This window comes from Heloderma suspectum, chromosome 5, assembly GCF_057233095.1.
Source record: "Heloderma suspectum isolate Gila_16-S chromosome 5, 16-S_ref, whole genome shotgun sequence".
Classification (NCBI taxonomy): domain Eukaryota; kingdom Metazoa; phylum Chordata; class Lepidosauria; order Squamata; family Helodermatidae; genus Heloderma; species Heloderma suspectum.
The window spans coordinates 157,909,428-157,930,704 of record NC_139462.1 but is presented as its reverse complement, the minus strand read 5'-3'; the positions used below and the strand labels follow the sequence as shown (position 1 = coordinate 157,930,704).

Below are 21,277 nucleotides of genomic sequence, written 5' to 3'. Positions count from 1 at the left end.
TGCTGGTAGTGGCCGATTGTACATTATAACCCATCCTGTTTCATACATAAGCTCCAGAAAGTAGTGATCCTTTTCCCTCAACTCCATCTTCCCCTCCTGCGTCAATAAGAGATCCTTATTTACGCAGTTCTCCAGCTCGCCTCAGATGTCCTGCTGCTCTCCCATCAAGTATCCGAACTCTAGATAACATGTTATCATCAGCGTTGACTCTTCCTCCTGGCTCCCTCCACACCCACCACCAAGCTGTCGCCATGTGCTTAAATCTCTGGTTTGTTTATGTCACCTTATTGCTCACTTTCACTCTCGTCCCCTTCTTCTCCTTCTTTACAGACATCAGATTTGGCAGAAGTTCCTGAGGAAGGTGACAGTCCAGGGAGCGTGCTTGACATAAGCAGGAGGCGCAGCAATAGCGGTGAGTGTAAGGCTAAGATTGTCAACAGTCTTCAAACCTAAGGGTTTATTTTCACATCACCTTTTATTCTGACACAGAATGTCTCCTGACAATCAGATGCCATTCCCTGTACACGGGTCCAGATATTATTCATGAACAGAATAGTAAATGCTACCAAATGTCTTCACAACCCTTGCAAATAAGTCATGAGGAGGGCATTTGTCCACTCCCAGCTGTCTTCCCTGGTTCTTTTTTTAATCACTGTGAGATGGATCCAGAATTTGCCTTCTGCAAGAAGAAGGGCTCTGCTCATGGAGGGACTCACTGCCCAGTTTTTAAGGCTACACACACACACATACACACACACACCACAGCTCACCCCATTCAGCAGGGTCTCCTGACCCTCTGGCCTGGTTCACATGCCACACCAAGCCACAGTGAGTTGTCATGTCATCGTGGGTGGTTGCAGGGTGGCTTAGCAGGACGTGCAAACCCAGCACAGCTTTTCAGTTGTGGGTTGTTTTTCACAAACAAGCCAGCCTGAGAGCCGATGGCTTGTAGCAGAGTTGTTTAGGGTGGCTTGTTCTCAAGGTGGCTTGTTCACAAGGTGGCAGAGTCACTTCAGCATGGGTTATTTAAAATGGTGAGAGACCCGCCTGGCAAGAGCAGCAAAAAAACCTGCTGGCTGCTCCTCACGATCTTGCTAATGTTATCTCCTCTCTGTTACATCTTGAAATATCACTACTCAATTTAACCTTCTGCTTCATCACCTCCCTAGACAGCAACACTTTTTTTAAAAACCTTCAGGAAGATTTACACAAATGTAATGTTGCGGGGGGGGGGGGAGGTTCCCACCTTTGGAGAGATTTGCACAAATGTAACTTTTTTTTCACCTTCGGTGGGATTTGCCAAATTTATCTGTATTTATTTATTTATTTATTTATTTAAACTTTCAGGGAGATTTGCACAAATCTCCCCAAAAGTTTTTTTTAAATGTGAAATGTGTGCAAATCTCCCCAGTGGTGAAAAAGAAATTCTACAAAAAACCCTCTATTCCATTAATGTGCTCATTAGCAGACAAAGCTGCTGAGGTTGTGCTGCAAAGGCCTATGGGATACATGCCAGGAGCAGGCAGGAGGACTAAGGAGGAAACAAGCCACGGCAAGCCACAGAATACCTGATTCTGTCTGGCAGGAATAACGTGGGTTAGTGAGTGAACAACCAACCCACCATAGCTTTTTTTTAGGATGGCTTATCGTAATAGGTGAACCAGCCCTCTGTATAGCTTTCCATGGGGGCTGGAGGAGCTGCTGTGGATAGGAGGGAGCAGGAAAGTCCACTTCCGCCAGTACAGTTGATGATCCAGCATAAATCTGGATCCAATCCTAAATATTTTCTGTTGTTTCTCTATATTAACCTATTCCACAGGACATAAACCTCATTCACCAAGGGTTTCATGTTTACAGACAGCAAATCATTATAATCCCCATTAAATGTTTTCAGATTCCTATTCATCATTGACCTACTCTCTATTTATAAAAGAACTGTTGTCTGTGAGATCTACATGACTTCGCATTATAGAAGAAACTTCTTGACAGAGTTGTGGGTGTGTGTCCCAACAAACATCAGCAGGACATTAACTATTCCTTTGATTTGCATTGGACTTCTTTACTGTTGTCCTGTTGGGGCCTCAGCACATAAATTATAGAGGAGCTACTCCAAAATGTTCCGCTTGGCAGATTTAGAAAATCAGCCATGCTGTCTGCACAAACCATGATAATGGCAAAGCCTTTGTCATGTTCCCAGAGATCCAGGGTGGACTCCTCAAGGATTCTGGCCTGTAGACAAATGGAAATTAAAACAGTTCAGGGCCAATGGTCTATTATATATCATAGGCTTATACTGGTTAGGGATGTCAGAGAAATCTATTTTGGGGCTCAAGCTTGGTGAGTTGTCAACAGCTCGGCCAGCTCACAGACCCCCAAGCTTGCCCGACTCGGCACACACCAAGTCGAGCAGGCTCACGGTTCCCCACTTGTCTACAAGCTGCCAATTTACGCAAAATCATGGGTAAGCCTTTTATGGAAATCGCTGTTTTACACAAAATAGCAGCCATAAATAGCATGCTTTATGCAATATTGGAGGTGTAAATGGTCTAATTAAACCATTTACGCCTGCAATTTTGTGTAAATCAGTCTATTTATGGCCACCATTTTGCCCAAAACAGCAATTTCCGTAAAAGGCTTAACCACAATTTTGTGTAAAATGGCAGCTCACGGGAAAGTGGGATGCCATGAGCCGCTTGCCAGGTGCTCACAGATCATCTGGTGGCTCTCCCTGCATGCCACCAGGGTTGGGAAAGTGGCAGGGGTCCAGCAAGCAAGATGAGCATGGGGGAGTTCACTCATCCCTAATACTGATGTTTGGAACATACCTGTGGCAGAGAATCTGGATTGCATCAGCCAGTTCCTTCTGTATGGTCACATAGGAAAATAGGAAATTGCCTTATACTGAGACCACTGGTCCATCCAGCCCAGTATTGGTGACACTGACTGGCAGCGGCTCTCCAGGGTTTCAGGCAGGATTCTTTACAGCTCCCCTACCTAGGGATTGAACTGGGGACTTTCTGCATGCAAAGCATCTGCTGTATGACCCCTCCCCTAAATGGTTCACTCATTGGATTTCACATTTTCATATACTGTACAGATTGGACCTATATGCATTGGTTTCAACGCATGTCTATGCAAATGTGAAATCCAATAACAGGTAAGGCAAGGGGCAGGATGGGCATGGCATGGTGGGTGGGGATGCTTGCCTCCTGCACAATCCTGCTTGCCTCCTGCACATACGTCCCAAACATCAGCACAGGACTCTTGTCACATTTCATATGATCCAATGATTTTTCCAGCATGGAAACTAATATTCAATATAGGAAAACATTAGCCTACAAAAGCTGATTTCTTGTCTTTCCCGCAATGTGAGAGAACACCATCTCATTAGTGGAAAGCTGGAGCAATGCTGCAGTGAATCAAATAGTATATTAAAATTAGCTCAGGTATCTTTCAGGAGTCTTTTAAATGTGAGCACCATTTCCATTTCAAATGTTCAGTATCTCCCACTGGGTTTCCTCTCCGAATATTACTAGGGGAAACATCAAAACATAATGGCCAAAAAGAAGCTGTGTTTCTATAGACATCTGACTCAGTATTGTCTGCTCTGACTGATGGCATCTGTCCAAGGTCTCAGCAGATTTTCCAGCCCTGTTACTTAGAATCCTTCAGCTGGAGACGCAAAGGTTGAACCTGGGACCTTATCCTTGTAACCCAGGGGTGATGAACCCTTTTCATCCCAAGGGCCAAATTCAGTTTCAGAGAAGCTCTCAGAGGCTACATTCCATTAGCGGACAGGGCCAAAGGCAAAGTGGGCAGGGCGGAAAAAAACCAAGCAGCTCCCCAAAATCCAGAGGTAAGCATGAGCAGCATGTCTACTCTCAGATAAGCAAGGCAAGCCTCTGCATGTCTACTCAGAAGGAAGCAGGACAAGGCTCAGAAGGAAGCAGGACTGAATCAGCAGCTTCTTCCCCTGGCCTGGCCTGGCCCGGACTACTTGGTTATTAAGATCAGCAGGAGAGGCCCTTTGAAGACACCCTCGCTTACCAAGGCCCACTTGCTGGGCACACAGGGAAGGGCTTTCTCCTGTGTTGCTCCCAAACTCTGGAACGCACTTCAATTGGAGTTGCGACTGGTCCCCACTCTCTCTGCGTTCAGGATTGGGGTCAAGGGAAGGACACCTTTTCAACTTGGGTTTTTAAATTGTTGTTACGGGTTTTCAACCCTTTAAATTGTTTTTAAATTTTCAACCTTTTAAATTGTTGTTATGGGTTTTCAACCTTTTCAACTTGGGTTTTTAAATTGTTGTTATGGGTTTTAATGTTATTTTTACTGTTTTACTATGTCTTTATCTGCTTGTGATTTTTATGTTTTGGACCGTTTGTAAACCACCTTGATTGGTCTAGAAAGGGAGTATAGAAATAAAATGTTTCTCACCAGACGCACTTTGATTATGGAACTTTTCCTTAAGGGAAAAAGTTGATGCTATTAATAGCTTGGATGCTGTTCATTGATGGTATTAATAATAACTGCCACAGTGCCCTGCCATAGGAACACCCCAAAGCAGGCTTTAGCAGTACCAGTGACACACTAGTGGTTGAGATGTATAGTAGAGACAGATGCAGAGATATTTGGTGACAGTGGATGTTCGCATGTGAATGTGACAATCCCAGGCAGATGTTCTGGATGCCTGAAAACACAGAGATACACGGGTGAATGTTGACAGTCAGGAAATGTGATTGTTGTCAGCATTCACGTGTGCATGTCAGAAAAGTCAGGGAATATATATAATGTGCTAAACTTTGGGATGCAAAATATTTAACACTTCCTTCACTCTTTGTCCTAACCATCAATTAAAGAATAAGCAAGTTCATTTTTTTAAGGAGAACTTTTCTATAGCACTGGTAAGATCAGTTGTCACAGTCCTCAACCTACTGTCCCTTAAAGTCTTCCAATGAGGGCAATGGGTGTATACCACAGCAGGCAGTTTGGCTATTTCATCCACAGAAGGCACAGCTCAATATGAGCAAAAGTTACAAAATCTCTGCAAAGAAAGGCAAAATGAAAGTGAGAAAATAATGGAATTAGGATAAAGAGATGCATAAAACACATGACTGGCTTGTTTTGGTAGTTGGACTCTTGATCTGAATATCTCTTTTCTCTTTGATTACAGTGTTTACATACTCAGTAAATGGTACCGCAGACTTTGGAGATGAACCGAAGAAAATAAATTCAGTACTACAGGTGACCTTTTAATGTATCTGTAGCAAATGTATAATTACATTTCACATTATTTAAAATAAAGTTGATTTTCTACGACAGTATACAAGTAAAGGCTGCTTCTCCCAAGACATTTTATACTCTGGTATACCTTGGCAAATGCACACATACTATGTTAATTTCCATGGGTGCATGTTCCATAGGCAGCTTTCCCCTTTAAAATACAGATGGGGTGGCCAGCCCTATATGATTGCTACATGCCCTTCATAATGGATGTAGCTCAGGTGCCATTTTGTACTCCAGCACAAATTATCTCAAGTGCAAAATGTACTGTAAAAAGTTGATCCTAATCTGTGAACTGAATGGACATGGGAAATACAGTCTGAAAAGTGAGGCCATCAGGAAGATGTGACACTGATGGATCTCTTTTACACTGGCAAAGGCATTTTTAAAATACATATGATTCCAGCTAGAAAGAAACTGAATGCATCTGAAAAGGATTCCCATGAGTATGGAATACAGATGGCATAAACCTTCTACTTTGATGATAAGCCAATGTGGATCTTTCACACCTGATTGTTACCCTTCCTCCCAGCTGGGTAGAGATCAGGTGGGAAAGACTTAAACTATTGGCCCCATCTATGTGGTCCCTTCATTCATCCAAACCACTGAGCAGCCTGAGGTTGGGAAAACAGCTCCCATTCACCTGTGGGTGCCTAGGCATGATGCCTTATTTCTGTCCATAATAAAATAGTTCAGCAGTTTCTAGAGCAGTTTCTTTCCCTAATCTGGTACCCTCCAGATGTGTTAGACTACATTTGCCATGCTGGTTGGAGATGATAGGAATTGTAGTCCAACAAATCTGGAGGGCGCCATTTTGAGGAAGGCAGCTCTAGAGCATGGAGCCCACTGCCATAGTCCCAATAGCTGATGACTCATGAACTTGATTTCAAAAACAGTCTAGACACCAATAAATTTCACCAATGACATTCTACATCCAGGAGCGGATTTAAACAGGGCAAACACTACAGCAGGTTCAGATCAAACATGGCTATTGGTCTACGTTGCTCTGCAAACAAAAGAATACATATCCTACTTCAAAGTAACACTTTTTTTTCAGAGTGCATATGTTTGAATTTGTCTACTCAGGCAATCTGGTGCCCGCCAGATGTTTTGGACTACAACTCCCCTAAGCCCCAGCCAGCATGGCCAGTGGTCAGCGGTTACGGGAGATGTACTCCAATACATCTGGGGGGCGGGGGGGGTGGGAGATTGACTACCCCGGCCTACAGCTTTGCTGTAGTCAAGACATAGCTTTTACAAAATAGCTACTAATATCTCCTCCTCTTTTTTCCCCCCATACTGAAGGGATCTCTTAATAAAGACGCAGTACAGATGAATACCTATATTGCCTTGTACAAATTTGTACCACAAGAGAATGAAGATTTGGAAATGAGGTAATGTTATTGTATAAATGTAACTATCTTGATCACTCAACTGGCTCGTTCCTAACTGAATATAAACAATATGACTAGGTCAAAGAGATGGTCACATACACAAAAGGCCAAACTACACATCAAATGCAGAAGCATATCAGTAGCCCAACAGCCCTAAAAAAAAAAACTAAAACAAAACAGGAAAAGCCCTTTAGGAGATGACTGAGATCAGAAAAGCAGCAGGGTACAAGGGTACTTAAACCCTTCCCCACCCACACATTCCCCATTCCAAATCCTCCTAGCATCATTTCATCTCAGTGGGGTTTCACACACGTGTCTTCTCTCTCCCCCACTCATCCTGCCACTTCAGCAGTCACAATTTCCCACTCCCAAAGGACCACCTGGTTGTTGTCACATGTGTTTGCATGCGATGCATATTTTGGCCCAAAGCTGGATAAAGTCTTCCTATTCACTGCTACAGCCAGCAGGTGAATCACCCTGGCAACTACTCAGCATCACACTGCTGAGCCACAGTTGCCACCACCCACCTTGTCCTGCCACTTAATCGCCCCTGCCATTGTAGCTGCCACCTCCTGACCAGCTGGAGAAGGAAAATATGGGCTGAAAGAAAAACAGGCCTTGTGGTTGCCTAGTTACCACATACATGCTTGCTATGGGCTTTCCTTAGTGCTCCCCCATAAAACAGGCCCCATTTCAAACCTTTGACCTTTACTCTTAGGTGGTTATGAGGGGCAAGTGGCAGGAAGTGGACTAAAGGCAATTCCTTGAAAGGAGGCGATCACATGAAGGTCCCGCAGCTAGAGCAGGGGTGGGGAACCTGTGGCCCTCCAGATGATATTAGATTCCAAGTCCCGTCAGCCCCAGCTAAGATGACCAATGGTCAAGTATGATGGGAACTTAAGTGGGAACTTTAGCTGGATCAAGGCCAGTAGGTTTAAATTCCAGCCATATTGATTTTGGCTAAACATTACAGATAACCTTGTACAGATAACCACCGAACAAGGCATTTCAGTGGACTGAAGAATTGCAGAATTCACTAGTGCCATTACATATGAGCAGGCACATCTAAACGCAGCATTCCTGATCTTTCTGTTTTCTCACTATAGGCCAGGAGATAGGATCACACTTCTGGAAGATTCAAATGAAGACTGGTGGAAGGTATAATAATCTAAGTAATGTGGAAAGAAAAAAATATACAGTATAGTATACACTTCTTATGTGTGGGTGAATGAGGACAAATTCATTTGCAGCCCGACCCTCACTGCATTGGAACACCAGCCCATAGGCCTGAGAGCTGTGTACTTGGCTCTTGTATAAGGGGACACTTGGTTCCTTGGATAGATGCTCTGTAGCTGCTCTATGTTCACTGGCATTCGAAGGAAGCCCTTGCAAGGCACTGCAGTCCTGAAGAAGAGACTTTGGTGGGTGGAAGGACAGTTTTACTATTATGGGGCGGGTGGGCAGGATTGCTAGCGGCGCCTTGGACCACACCCTGAAGACTTCTGAAACAGTCCCATCTCCTTGGCATCACCACACCCCTGCTAGCGAATTAATGCAGCCAATCAAGGGCTCCTTCCCTATTTCTCAGGATAGGAGGCCACTTCAGTGCAGCGTGGGAAAGTACCATCAGCCCATCAAGTGGTGGACAAGCACAGTAATCTGAGGGTAGCTAGAGCAGGGGTCCCCAACGCAGTGCCAGTGAAGAGGGACACCCACAGGCACCTGCAAAACTTTTAAAGAATGTTTTTAATTTCATATATATATATATATATATATATATATATACACACACACACACACGCACATACATACATACATGGATTTGTATGTATATACAAATGGTGATGGACTTGACCTTGGGGGAGCTGGGGGTGGCGACGGCCGACAGGAAGCTCTGGCGTGGGCTGGTCCATGAAGTCACAAAGGGTCGGAAGCGACTGACCGAATAAACAACAATGGATTTGTATATATCCATAGCAATGAATACATATGAAATGCATACAACATTCTAGCAATTATACATAGGCTTCAGCAAAAGCAGACCAAATATCCAAATAGGTATCCATTTGAAGGTGGTGTTCAAATACTGAAAGCGTAGTACGGTCCTCAGTCCATTGCATTATGGGAGGTGAGTGTTTATCCTTCCAATGCTGTAATATAGCTGTCAAAAGGGTACAGAGAATCCATTTACACTGACCAATTGTTAATTTCCATGAAGTAGGTAAATAATTGAAAAGACCATGTACATCAGTGAATATTAAAGACTGTTCCAGTACAAACTTCATCTGTATAATAACTTCCTCCCAATAAGAAACAACTACTGGACATTGCCAAAACATATGTTTAAAAGGAGCATTAGGTATATTGCACCACCAGCAATTCGCAGAATTAGACAATCCTTTATTAAAGAGACGTTGTGGTGTCCAACAGATGCAAAACTGATGTTTTTCCTGAATAAGACGCAACGTAAGATCCATAGATGCAACTGGTAGACACCAAAGCAGTGATCCACTGATTAGGCATTTGATGGTGGTGCCCAGGCAAGGTCTCAAATTCCCAAATGTGTTCATGGATCCAAAAAGGTTGGGGGGCCCTCAGGTAGAGTGTTGGCCTAAGACTGAAAGGATTCAGTTTCAAATCCCCACTCAGCCATGAATTGCAATGGGTGACTTTGGACCAGTCACTGTCTCTCAGCTGTAGCTATCTCACAGGGATGTTGTGAGGATAAAAAAGTGGGAGGGAAAACCATGTACACTACCTTGAGCATTTTGGAGGAAGGGTGGGATATAAATGTAATAAATACAGAAACAAAATGCAATGCTGTGTCATTAATGTTAAAGCCACTCTTCTGACATCATGTCCTCTTCACAGGGAAAAATAGAAGACCGGGTTGGCTTTTTTCCTGCTAATTTTGTTCAAAGATTACAAGATGAAAACGTTTTCAGGTGTATCAGAACATTTATTGGATGCAAGGAACAGGGACAGATAACCCTGAAAGAGAACCAAGTGAGTAAACTTGAAACTACTTCCTGGGCATTAAAATTTTAAGGACATGCCTCCACTTTTCTTATGCACTTAGTTCCCATGGCACACAGTTCCAAAAAACTGTATTAGGATTGAGATTCAAGGCTCAGATACTCACAAGATAAGAAGTACATACTTCTTCATACAGTGCCTAGTTAAACTATGGAATTTGCTTCCAAAAGATGTAGTGATGGCCACCAACTTGGATGGCTTAAAAAAGGGATTAGACAAATTCATGGGGGTAAGGGTATCAGGGTACAATCCTGTGCATGTTTAGACAGAAAAAAGTCCTACAGTGCTGGCTGGGAAACACTGGGAGTTGTGGGACTTTTTTCTGTCTAAACATGCATAGGATTGCACCCTCAACCTTACCTAGAGTGTCAGAGGGAGTATGCTTTTCTATACCAGTTACTGGGAAACATGAGTGGGAAGGTGATATTGAGTCCTGCTTCTGGACTTCCCATCAGCATTAGGTTGGCCACTGTATGGACACAATGCTGGATTAGATAGGTCTGATGTTCTTATGGCCCTTATGTTCTCATGTGCGAAATAAATGGGCAAGTTCACACAAGAATGTTCCTTGCTTGATAATGGTAGCTCAAAGTGATAACTTGTGAAGTGGCCGTCACAGATCAAGCACCACAGAGGGAGTCTTGTTATCATCTCAGACAAAATACTTTCCACTATGGACAGTTGTGGAATCTAGTGATTAGGAAGAGAAAATGGGTTTAGATTGAGGCATAATTGACACGAAGAGGATCACCATGACAAATTATATGGGCCTGGTTTTGGTTCTGGTTTGTTTCCCAGCAGACCATGGCAAATCTGGCTAATGCAAGGCTAGTCCATAATAGGGCAAGAGCTGCTTGTTGTCTCAGTTAATTAAAAGAGATGATTAAGAAAACCAAGTCCATTCTGCCACTGCCTTCATTGCTTCTCAGTCACAGCAAGTCAAAGTAGTTCCCAGATTTTTTTAATATCAATAAAAAATATGGCTAAGTCAAAAGAATGCTATTGGATCATGCTATTATTGGATCTATTGGGCACCAAGGAATGAAAGGAGAAGCACTCTGCCACTATGGTGGGATGAAGAGGAAGTAGGAAGCTGCTTTATACTGGGTCGGATCATTGATCCATCTAACTCAGCGCCCGTGTGCAGTCATATTATTGAGGTTACCAACATGCAGTAATTGCTAAAAAAATCACTGTGCATTGTGGTAAATTGAGGACAGATAAAAGAAAAAAATAGGAAGCTGCCAAGACAGATCTTTGGCTTATCTCGCTCAGTATCGTTTACACCAGGAATGGGCAACGCATGGGCTGCACGCAGCCCCCACTGCCCCCGCACCCAGTAAGGCCCCTGCCTTACCACTGAATTTTGTGGTGGCAAAAAAAACTTTTTAAAATTAAAAAGGGGAGTTATAGCACTGCAGAGCAATAAAGGGTCACATTTAACCCCTACAGAGCCTTAAGAGGGTCACATTTAGCTTGTTCTGAAGCTTCATTTGACCCTCTTAACATTCTGTAGCCACTACAGAGCACTAAAGGGTCAGATTTAGCTTCAGAACAAACTAAATTTGACCATTTAAGCCCTCTGTTGCAGTTCGCTGCTAAATTGTGATGGCAAACCACCAGTTTTCCCCCCAGTGTGGCGCCCCACAGGGTACGGCCCAGGGGTGGGGAGAGGAAAAATGGCCCCTGGATGCCCCATAGTTGCCCACTGGTGGTTTACACTGACTGGCACCAGGGTTTTCAGACACAGGAGCCTTTCCTAACCCTACCTGGAGAAACCAGGGATTGAACCTGGGACATTGTGCATGCAAAACAGGTGCGCTACCACTGGAATCCATGCATGTGGACTGCTCAGAATTGGGACCACTTCATTTCATGGCACAAGACAAACAACCTGCATAGTGGCGGCTGGTCCGTATGGTGAGATGTTGTGCACCAAGGGATCATTGCCTGTGTAAGCCAGCAAATACATGCAGTTTCAAGGAGCCTCTGCATGGTGGATCTCAGGTACCTCCCATTGGACAAATCTGATTTGCCCCATTGGTGCACATTTATATTCACAATATGAAGCTGTGCTTTCTTTCTTTGAGATTGTTGTTGTTCAGTCGTTCAGTCGTGTTCGATTCTTCGTGACCCCATGGACCATAGCACGCCAGGCCTTCCTGTCCTGCGCTCTCTCCCGGAATGTGCTCAAGTCCATATTCATTGCATCGGTGATGCTATCTAGCCATCTCATCCTCTGCCGTCCCCTTCTCCTTTTGCCTTCAATCTTTCCCAGCATCAGGGTCTTTTCCAGGGAGTTTTCTCTTCGCATTAGGTGGCCAAAATATTTGAGCTTCAGCTTCAGTATCTGTCCTTCCAATGAGCACTCAGGGTTGATTTCCTTTAGGATTGACTGATTTGACCTCCTTGCAGTCCAGGGGACTCGTAAGAGTCTTCTCCAGCACCACAGTTCAAAAGCATCGATTCTTCAGCGCTCAGCCTTCCTTATAGTCCAGCTCTCACAGCCATACATTGCTACTGGAAAAACCATAGCTTTGATTATACGAACCTTTGTCGGCAAGGTGATGTCTCTGCTTCTTACTATGCTGTCTAGGTTTGCCATAGCTTTCCTCCCAAGGAGCAAGCGTCTTTTAATTTCATGGCTACAGTCACCATCTGCGGTGATCTTGGAGCCCAAGAAAATAAAATCTGTCACTGCTTCCATTTCTTCCCTTTCTATATGCCAGGAAGTGATGGGGCCAGATGCCATGATTTTAGTTTTTTTCATGTTGAGTTTCAAACCAGCTTTTGCACTCTCCACTTTCATCCTCAACAAGAGGCTCTTTAGATCCTCTTCGCTTTCTGCCATTAGGGTGGTATCGTCTGCGTATCTGAAGTTGTTGATAATTCTCCCAGCAATCTTAATTCCGACCTGTGATTCATCCAACCAGGCGTTTCTCATGATGTCCTCTGCATATAAATTAAATAAGCAGGGCGAAAATATACAGCCTTGTCATACTCCTTTCCCAATTTTGAACCAATCGGTTGTTCCATGTCCGGTTCTTACTGTTGCTTCTTGACCCTCGTACAGGTTTCTCAGGAGACAGGTAAGGTGGTCTGGTACTCCCATCTCTGTAAGAATTTGCCAGAGTTCGTTGTGATACGCACAATCAAAGGCTTTAGAGTAGTCAATGAAGCAGAAATAGACGTTTTTCTGGAATTCTCTTGCTTTCTCCATGATCCAGCGAATGTTGGCGATTTGATCTCTAGTTCCTCTGCCTCTTCGAAACCCAGCTTGTACTTCCAGTAGTTCTTGGTTCGCATACTGCTAAAGCCTAGCTTGTAGGATTTTGAGCTGGCATGTGAAATGAGCGCAATTGTACTGTAGTTTGAACACTCTTTGGCATTGCCCTTCTATGGAATTGGAATGTAAACTGATCTTTTCCACTCTTGTGGCCATTGTTGAGTGTTCCAAATTTGTTGGCATATTGAGTGCAGCACTTTAACAGCATCATCTTTTAGGATTTTAAATAGCTCATCTGGAAAACTGTCATCTCTTCCAGCTTTGTTGTTAGTAATGCTTCCTAAGGCCCACTTGACTTCACTCTCTAGGATGTCTGGCTCAAGTTCAGTGAGCGCACTATCATGGCTATCAGGGACATTAAGATCTTTCCTGTATAGTTCTTCTGTGTATTCTTTCCACTTCTTCTTAATCTCATCTGCTTCTGTTAGGGCCCTGCCTTCTTTGTCCTATATCATGCCCGTCTTTGCACAAAACGTTCCCTTGAGATCTCCGATTTTCTTGAAGAGATCTCTAGTCTTTCCCATTCTATTGTTTTCTTCTATTTCTTTGCATTGTTCATTTAAGAAGGTCTTCTTGTCTCTCCTTGCTATTCTCTGGAACTCTGCATTCAGTTGGGTATATCTTCCCCTTTCTCCCTTGCTTTTCGCTTCCCTTCTTTCCTCAGCTACTTGTAAAGCCTCATCAGACAGCCACTTTGCTTTTCTGCATTTCTTTTTCTTTGGGATGGATTGAGTTGCTGCCTCCTGAACAATGTTACGGACCTCTGTCCATAGTTCCTCAGGCACTCTGTCTATCAGGTTTAATCCCTTAAATCTATTCCTCACCTCCACTGTACATTCATAAGGGATAGGATTTAGGTCATACCTGAATCGTTCAGTGGTTTTCCCTACGTTCTTCAATTTAAGCTGAAATTTTGCAATAAGAAGCTCATGATCTGAGCCACAGTCAGCTCCAGGTCTTGTTTTTACTGACTGTATGGAGCTTCTCCATCTTTGGCTGCAAAGGACATAATCAATCTGATTTCAGTATTGACCATCTGGTGATGTCCATGTGTAGAGTCGCTTCTTATGCTGTTGGGAAAGAGTGTTTGCTATGAACAGCATGTTCTCTTGGCAAAACTCTATTAGCCTTTGTCCTGCTTCATTTTGTACACAAAGGCCACGCTTGCCTGTTATCCCGGTGATTTCTTGACTTCCTGCTTTAGCATTCCAATCCCCTATGATGAAGAGGACATCTTTTTTTGGTGTTAGTTCTAGAAGGTGTAGGTCTTCATAGAACCAATCAACCTCAGCTTCTTCGGCCTCAGTGGTTGGGGCATAGACTTGAATTACTGTGATGTTGAATAGTTTGTCTTGGATTCGTACTGAGATCATTCTATCATTTTTGAGATTGTACCCCAGTGCTGCTTTTCCCACCCTTTTGTTGACTATGAGTGCTACTCCATTTCTTGTAAGGGATTCTTGCCCACGGTAGTAAATATAATGGTCCCCTGAATTAAATTCGCCCATGCTTGTCCATTTTAGTTCACTGATTCCCAAGATGTCCATGTTCAATCTTGCCATCTCATGTTTGGCCACCTCCATCCTACCTTGATTCATTGATCTGACATTCCAGGTTCCTAAACAATATTGTTCTTTACAGCATCGGACTTTCTTTTCACCACCAGACACATCCACAGCTGAGTGTCCTTTCGGCTTTGGCCCAGCCACTTCACTCTTTCTGGCGCTACTTGGAAATTCCCTCTGCTCTTCCCCAGTAGTATATTGGACACCTTCCGACCTGAGGGGCTCATCTTCCGGCGTCATCTCTTTTAGCCTTGTGATACGTTCCATGGGGTTTTCTTGGCAAGAATACTGGAGTGGGTTGCCATCTCCTTCTCCAGTGGACCACATTTTGTCAGAACTCTCCACCATGACCTGTCCGTCTTGGGTGGCCCTGCCCGGCATAGCTTATGGCTTCACTGAGTTACGCAAGCCCCTTCGACACAACAAGGCAGTGATCCATGAAGGGGTTCTTTGAGATGGATGTATTTTAAAAAATCAGTGGGCCAAACTTTCTGCTGGATGGAAACACTCCCATGAAAGTTTCTTTCACTAAGCCTGAGCTAGATTCCTTGGTGATTTGAAACGGTGCTGGATATCTCAAACAGAAATATATCCTGCTAATTCTTGCACAAACTCTTCAGCACATCAATAGGGGTTACAAACACACAGCAAGACATGAATATACAAACCGTAAAATGCTCATTGCAGGAAATGAGGAAGTTTTTATGCATAGCGTTATATCAACAGCAGCAATGCATAACATTATTCAGATGGGCAGAAATATTTTAAGTTGCCTTAGGCATGCCGGGTCACTTTGCCCAGACAGTGAAGCAATTTGTGTTTATATGGCTTTGTACCCTTCTACTTTCACATTGATATAAACCCTTGTAACAAAGCCGGGGCCTGAGAGAGATGGAAAACAGCATGTTTTACCATCTGCTTTAGGAGGGACCCAGAGAGCAATTGTCAAGGGTCTCCTTGAAAAGGTGGTTACAAAGAAACAGCACTCTACACAAACACTGCAACCACAATAGAGGCCAATTCTGGGTTGAATCCCCATGGCATAATGCCAAGCATATTATGCATGAGGGATGTAGGGAGAGAGAAACTGCTGGGCAGCAGGCATGGGAAGATCCAGGAAATAGTGCAGGGAAAACCTGATTGGCTTGGAGAAAGACTGCCCAGCTCCTTAGCATTCCATTTCTATGTATTCATATGTGTGTTATTCCATACTTAGGGACAGATTTCATATATATAAGAAATATGTGTGTGTATATACATGTGTGTATGTGTGTGTATACACATACACGTATGGTATACACATGGTAGACTAAAAAAAAACCTCCAACCTAACCCCTCGTTACCTGGTACCTGCCCTACAATACATACCTGGAGGCACTGTTTTGCAGTGGCTCCATTCCTTCTTGGAGGGGCGGACCCAGAAGGTGGTGCTGGGGGACTCCTGTTCGACTCCCTGGCCATTGGCTTGTGGAGCCCCTCAGGGTTCTGTTTTGTCCCCCATGCTATTTAACATATACATAAAACCACTGGGAGAGGTTGTCCGGAGTGTTGGAGTTCGGTGTCACCAGTACGCCGACGACACCCAACTCTACCTTTCCTTTCCATTTAATTCCAAGGAAGCTGTTGGGGTGCTGAACCGGTGTCTGTCAGCGGTAATGGACTGGATGAGGGCAAACAAATTGAAGCTTAATCCAGACAAGACAGAGGTGCTCCTGGTCAGTCAAAAGGTAGATCAGGAAATAGGGATACAGCTTGTGGGAGATGGGGTTACACTCCCCCTGAAGACACAGGTTCGCAGCTTGGGTGTACTTCTGGATTCAGCCCTGAGCCTGGATGCCCAGGTTTCAGCAGTGGCCAAGAGTGCATTTGCACAGTTAAAGCTAGTGCACCAGCTGTGCCCATTCCTTGAGATGTCTGACTTGGCCACAGTGACACATGCCTTAGTTACATCCCATTTGGATTACTGTAACGCACTCTACGTGGGGCTGCCTCAGAAGAGTGTTCGGAAACTTCAGCTGGTTCAAAGCTGAACCAGACTGCTGCCAGACTGCTGACTGGGGCTGGTTACAGGGAGCATACAACTCCCCTGTTAAAACAGCTTCACTGGCTCCCAGTCTGTTTCCAGGCACAATTCAAAGTGCTGGTCATGTCCTATAAAGCCCTATACAGCTCAGGTCCAGGTTATCTGAAAGACTGCATTCTCCCCTATGAGCCTACTCATGCCCTGAGATCTTCAAGGGAAGCCCTTCTCGCTATCCCGCCATCATCACAGGCACGCCTGGTGGGAACGCAGGAGAGGGCCTTCTCGGTGGCCACCCCAAGGCTCTGGAACTCCCTTCCCAGGGAGACAAGACTGGCACCTTCCTTGATATGCTTTCGTAGGCATGTAAAAACCTTTTTGTTCCAGCAGGCCTTTGGGGGTAACTAGTCTGGACCTGTGAAAATATGACAGATGGATACAATTTTTCTTGTTGTCTTTTAATGTTTTGATATTTTTACAATTTTAATACTGATGATTTAATTATATTTTTAACTTTTGTACACTTGTATTTATATTTCTATTTATAGGTTTTAATTGTATAAGTTTTAACGTTGTAAAGCCGCCTTAAGTCCCAGTATTGGGAAAAAGGCGGGATATTAATAATAATAATAATACCACCTGACATCAGGCTTGTAAATCGCTACTCACCTAGTTGCCTCATTTGCCTGCACCAAGTAAAAATTCAGCATGCTAGGAAAGTTCTCCCAAGCCAGGCTCAGAAATGAACTTCAAGAGCTTAAAAGCCTGCCTTAAATGGGCTTTTAAAGCCTTGGAATTCTTCTCCAAGTCAGATTAAAACCTGCACTGGAGAAGAATTTCTGGCTCCTCCTTTCCACTAATGCCCACCACCGCAAAATGCCCTCCTAGCCAATCTCTCACCCCAAAACTCATACACCTTTACCACTTCTTACCTTTCACGCAGCAGAGGCAGTGGGAACAGCAGCTGTGCACAAGGGGAGGTTTCGGTGGAGGTTTTTCCCTTCCCTTACTCCTTCCCTATCACTTTATCACCCTGATCAGCAGCACACTGCGGTGAAAAAGCCCAGGAGACCATGGGAGATGTAGTTTGCCCAAGGGCATCTGCAATTGCTTTTGTGCCCAGGCATACTGCTACCCAGCATTTCAGGGTGATGGAGAAGGAGGGGATGAAAAGGAAACTCTCCCTCTGATCCTCTCCTTGCCCACCACCACAGCTCCTTCCATCGTCTCTACTGCTGGAAAGGTAAGAAAAGAGAATGGAGTGTTCAGGAGGCTCGTGGCGAGGGGTTTGTGGTACTTTGAGAGATGGTAGGGGCCACTTTTCTGAGCCTTTTGGGAACAGGACCTTTCATGGAAAAATTGTGAAGGTCTCAGATAAATTCTGAGTCACTCCAAGGCAAACTTGGGACTGCTCACCCATCTCTAGTTTTAAAGAAATGCTTCCAGGAAACCAGGCAGGGAAGCCTTTGTAAACTCGAAGAGATTTCAGGCCACAGTAGCCCTGTGAAGATGTTCCCCTCTCATGTGATGAGAGGGGCCTCATGAACCTTGCTTTTGCTTGTGGTACACTCTACTTTAAATTATATTCTGAACACGTTAAGAATGTGTAGAACAAGAAAAACCTGCTGGGGGTTGCATTCAAATGCCTACATTACACATTTGCCTGCAGATGGAATGCTCAAGTGGCATTATATCATTACCATTGCCCATTCTGTAGGTACTCATCCTATTTTCATGATTGTTCAGAAACTTTACAGGTTTTCAAAGGCTGGAAACAACCATTGTGTTTTAAAGTCGAATGTGGTATGACAGCAGCAGCTTTGCCCATGGTGCACATACACGTGTCTTTTTGTCACATTGTTACCTCTGGTCAAAAAGGTTTGTCCGAGATTCGAAGCATTACAGACGCCAGCAAAATCAGTTTCCCAGAGGCAACAGTGGAGCTGCACACACACCATGCGCATACTGCCCGTTTCATATCACTGTCTACTTCCTTGTAAAGTGTGTGTGTGTGTGTATGTGTATGTGCATAACCCAGAGATAAGACCAAGACTGAAGAAATGAGTCTGTGTACACAGTGGACAATGATGCCTCTGCCACATCACCCTCTACTCTCTCAAAAGTGATAGTCTGACTCTAGGATTAAGCTAGTGTAGCTCTTGTTTCTCCGTCATTGGAAACCTGAGACTTGCAGTTCTGTAATGGGGAGGCTAGGAATCTCTTAACAAAGAATTTTCAGCACTCCTAGAGATTCAGAACTATTATTTCCATAATTCTGTAGGAGGGTGCCATACCAAGATTCAAGAATGCCGTATCAACTAAGTTCAAGCTGATTTAAATTTTTAATAACCACAGCAAAACAGGTTGTATAGTGTTCTGGAGTGTTCAAAGTGCTTCACATATGCTAGCTTTTACAATAACCCTGTAAGGTAGGCCTTTAATATTATCCCCCATATAGCTGAGGGAGAAATAGTGGCTTGTCTAGGCCACCTATTGGGTTCATGGCTGAAGTGACATGCAGCCAAGATTTTTCTGGTGCATGGTGCGCCTTATGATACCACCTACAGCGCAGTCCTATATATGTTTATTCAGAAGCAAGTTGTACTGATTCCAGTGGGGCTTACTCTGAAATAACCATGCACAGGATTTAATTATTAGTTGGTTTATCAAAGGGGTGGTGAACCTTTTTCCAGTTGAGGTCTACATTACCTCAGTCAAAGCATGTCAGGGTCTGCATTCCAGCTGTGGGTGCAGTCAGAGTCAAAACTGGGTGGATTTACGGATGTGACTCTTACCTTTGTTCAAGTATGCAGTGAGAAAAAAGACATTTGTATCCAAGCAATCTCCTTCCCCAGTTTGTACAAGGTTCGGTCCATCAGCTTTGTAGTTGGAGGACAGCGTGAATCATATCAATAGCCTGGAATAGGGCTGGTGAGAGGGCGTGGCCTGGAGAGGGTGGGAGTGGTGTGCGGAGGGTCCATATTGAAAGGCTTCGAGTCCACATTTGGCATATAGGCTGGAGATTTCCTGTCCCTGGTTTATCAGATTGCAAGCATCATGTGAAATTTCTGGCACTGAGTTCATCGGAGTTTGATCTAACAAAATCTCACCAGGGTTAATGTAATTTCCATGACGATGGTTCCAACACTGATATTTTAATGTTTGAAACCAAGTACATATGGAGGCTTGGAAAAGAAATGACATTGATTTTTGCAGGTTTATCCTGTAAGCTTGGAAAATATCAAAGAACAGTTGTAAACTTATTTGAAAAGTCTGTATAAGTTTTTTTTTAAGTTTTTATACTTTTTTATAAAGAATTAATCCTTTATATAGAAAACTTAATACCATATTGTTTGAATTTATCTATCGGACACGTGCTTCACAAGCTTAAATTTCGCGTTTAAAACTGGAAAAAAATGAATAGTAGTAACACAAAAGTAACACACACCAAAAAAAATTCACTGGTTCATTTATATCACTGCAACTCCAATGAGGACTACTGAATAATTTTGATTTACATCCAGTGCTGATCTAGCCCAATAATAACAATAATAAATGACTGTGCTAAAGAAACTGAAGTAAAAAACTTAATTCACACAAATTGAAAGTATGGTGGAGCTATGAAGCTGTAGAATGAGGCACGATACTTTAAATAAAGGCTGCCTTTTTAGAAAGAGGCAGTAGATAACCCTTGTACATGACGTGCATTTTTCATGGAGACAAGGAATAACTTTGCAACTCAACTGGTCACCCACTAATAACTTCTCTGGACTCTCCATTAAAGGCATACCTGAACAATGTATGACCCACCAAGCTGACCTTCTGCACCAGCCATGAATGGTGGTCGGTGAGGTGCCTAGCAACACCACTATTTTTGTACCCCCAAACTGATAGAAAGAAGAGAATGTTTATTAAGACACTGTTGGGCTACCATGCATGGTTGGCTAGTGGCCTTTGGTAGGACAGATCACAAATTGTGCAGAGCTGCCTTAAGGGATAAGGAATGAACAGACATTCTGAGAAAAAAGGACAACAGATCTGAAGACATTCCAAAGTTCAGGGAACAGGCAGGACCCAAACAGTTTTATTTTTAGGCTAAAAGAAAAAAAAAAGCAAGAAAAGAATGCCTAATATTAGATCATGTTTCCTGTCTGTCAAGATCAACAGACCAGTTCAGAAATAGCCTACGAACCGTACAGTCTCCTAGACCATTTCTGGACACTTGAACTAGTATTAGTTATTGATTTCTTTAACGCTGGGTCATTGAGGGGGACAGAAGGAGGATTTCCAACTCCTCTTTCACCTTCACACAAACATCTCTGCATGAATTAACCACACTGAGCAGCTACTGTTATTTGTAAGCAGATTCCAGTTTGATACAGCGAGCTGCAAACACCTGATAGCAGTTGTCTCCTTCATACACATAGCACACGTTGTCAGTAAAGCTCATACTGCGCGGCTGAGTCCAAATGCATAGGCCCACACGTGAGTTTCTCTCTCACAAAAACATTACGTTAAAAAAAAAATCTGAATTCACAGGGTCTTGGTTGTTCTCCCACTTATGCCATCCATAGGCTAAAGGGTGTGTATGTTCTGCACAATGGCAGGATTTGGTATGAGGTGTACTGCGAATCTCAGCTGGAGTCATAGGAGAACAATATAAGACAAACACACAAAGGTTCAGACCTAGAGT

General features: G+C 43.7%; 1 protein-coding gene across 3 annotated transcripts in view; it reads left to right on the top strand.

Moving 5' to 3' along the window:
* The window catches only part of STAC (SH3 and cysteine rich domain), a 105,202-nt gene that overhangs the window by 80,334 nt on the left and 3,591 nt on the right, over nt 1–21,277 (top strand). For all 3 annotated transcript variants that reach the window (XM_084860409.1, XM_084860407.1, XM_084860410.1), the window contains 5 exons: nt 331–412; nt 5,174–5,244; nt 6,589–6,677; nt 7,784–7,835; nt 9,549–9,683. In XM_084860409.1, coding sequence (XP_084716535.1) covers nt 331–412; nt 5,174–5,244; nt 6,589–6,677; nt 7,784–7,835; nt 9,549–9,683 — 429 coding nt within the window. The remainder of the gene's footprint in view (nt 1–330; nt 413–5,173; nt 5,245–6,588; nt 6,678–7,783; nt 7,836–9,548; nt 9,684–21,277) is intronic.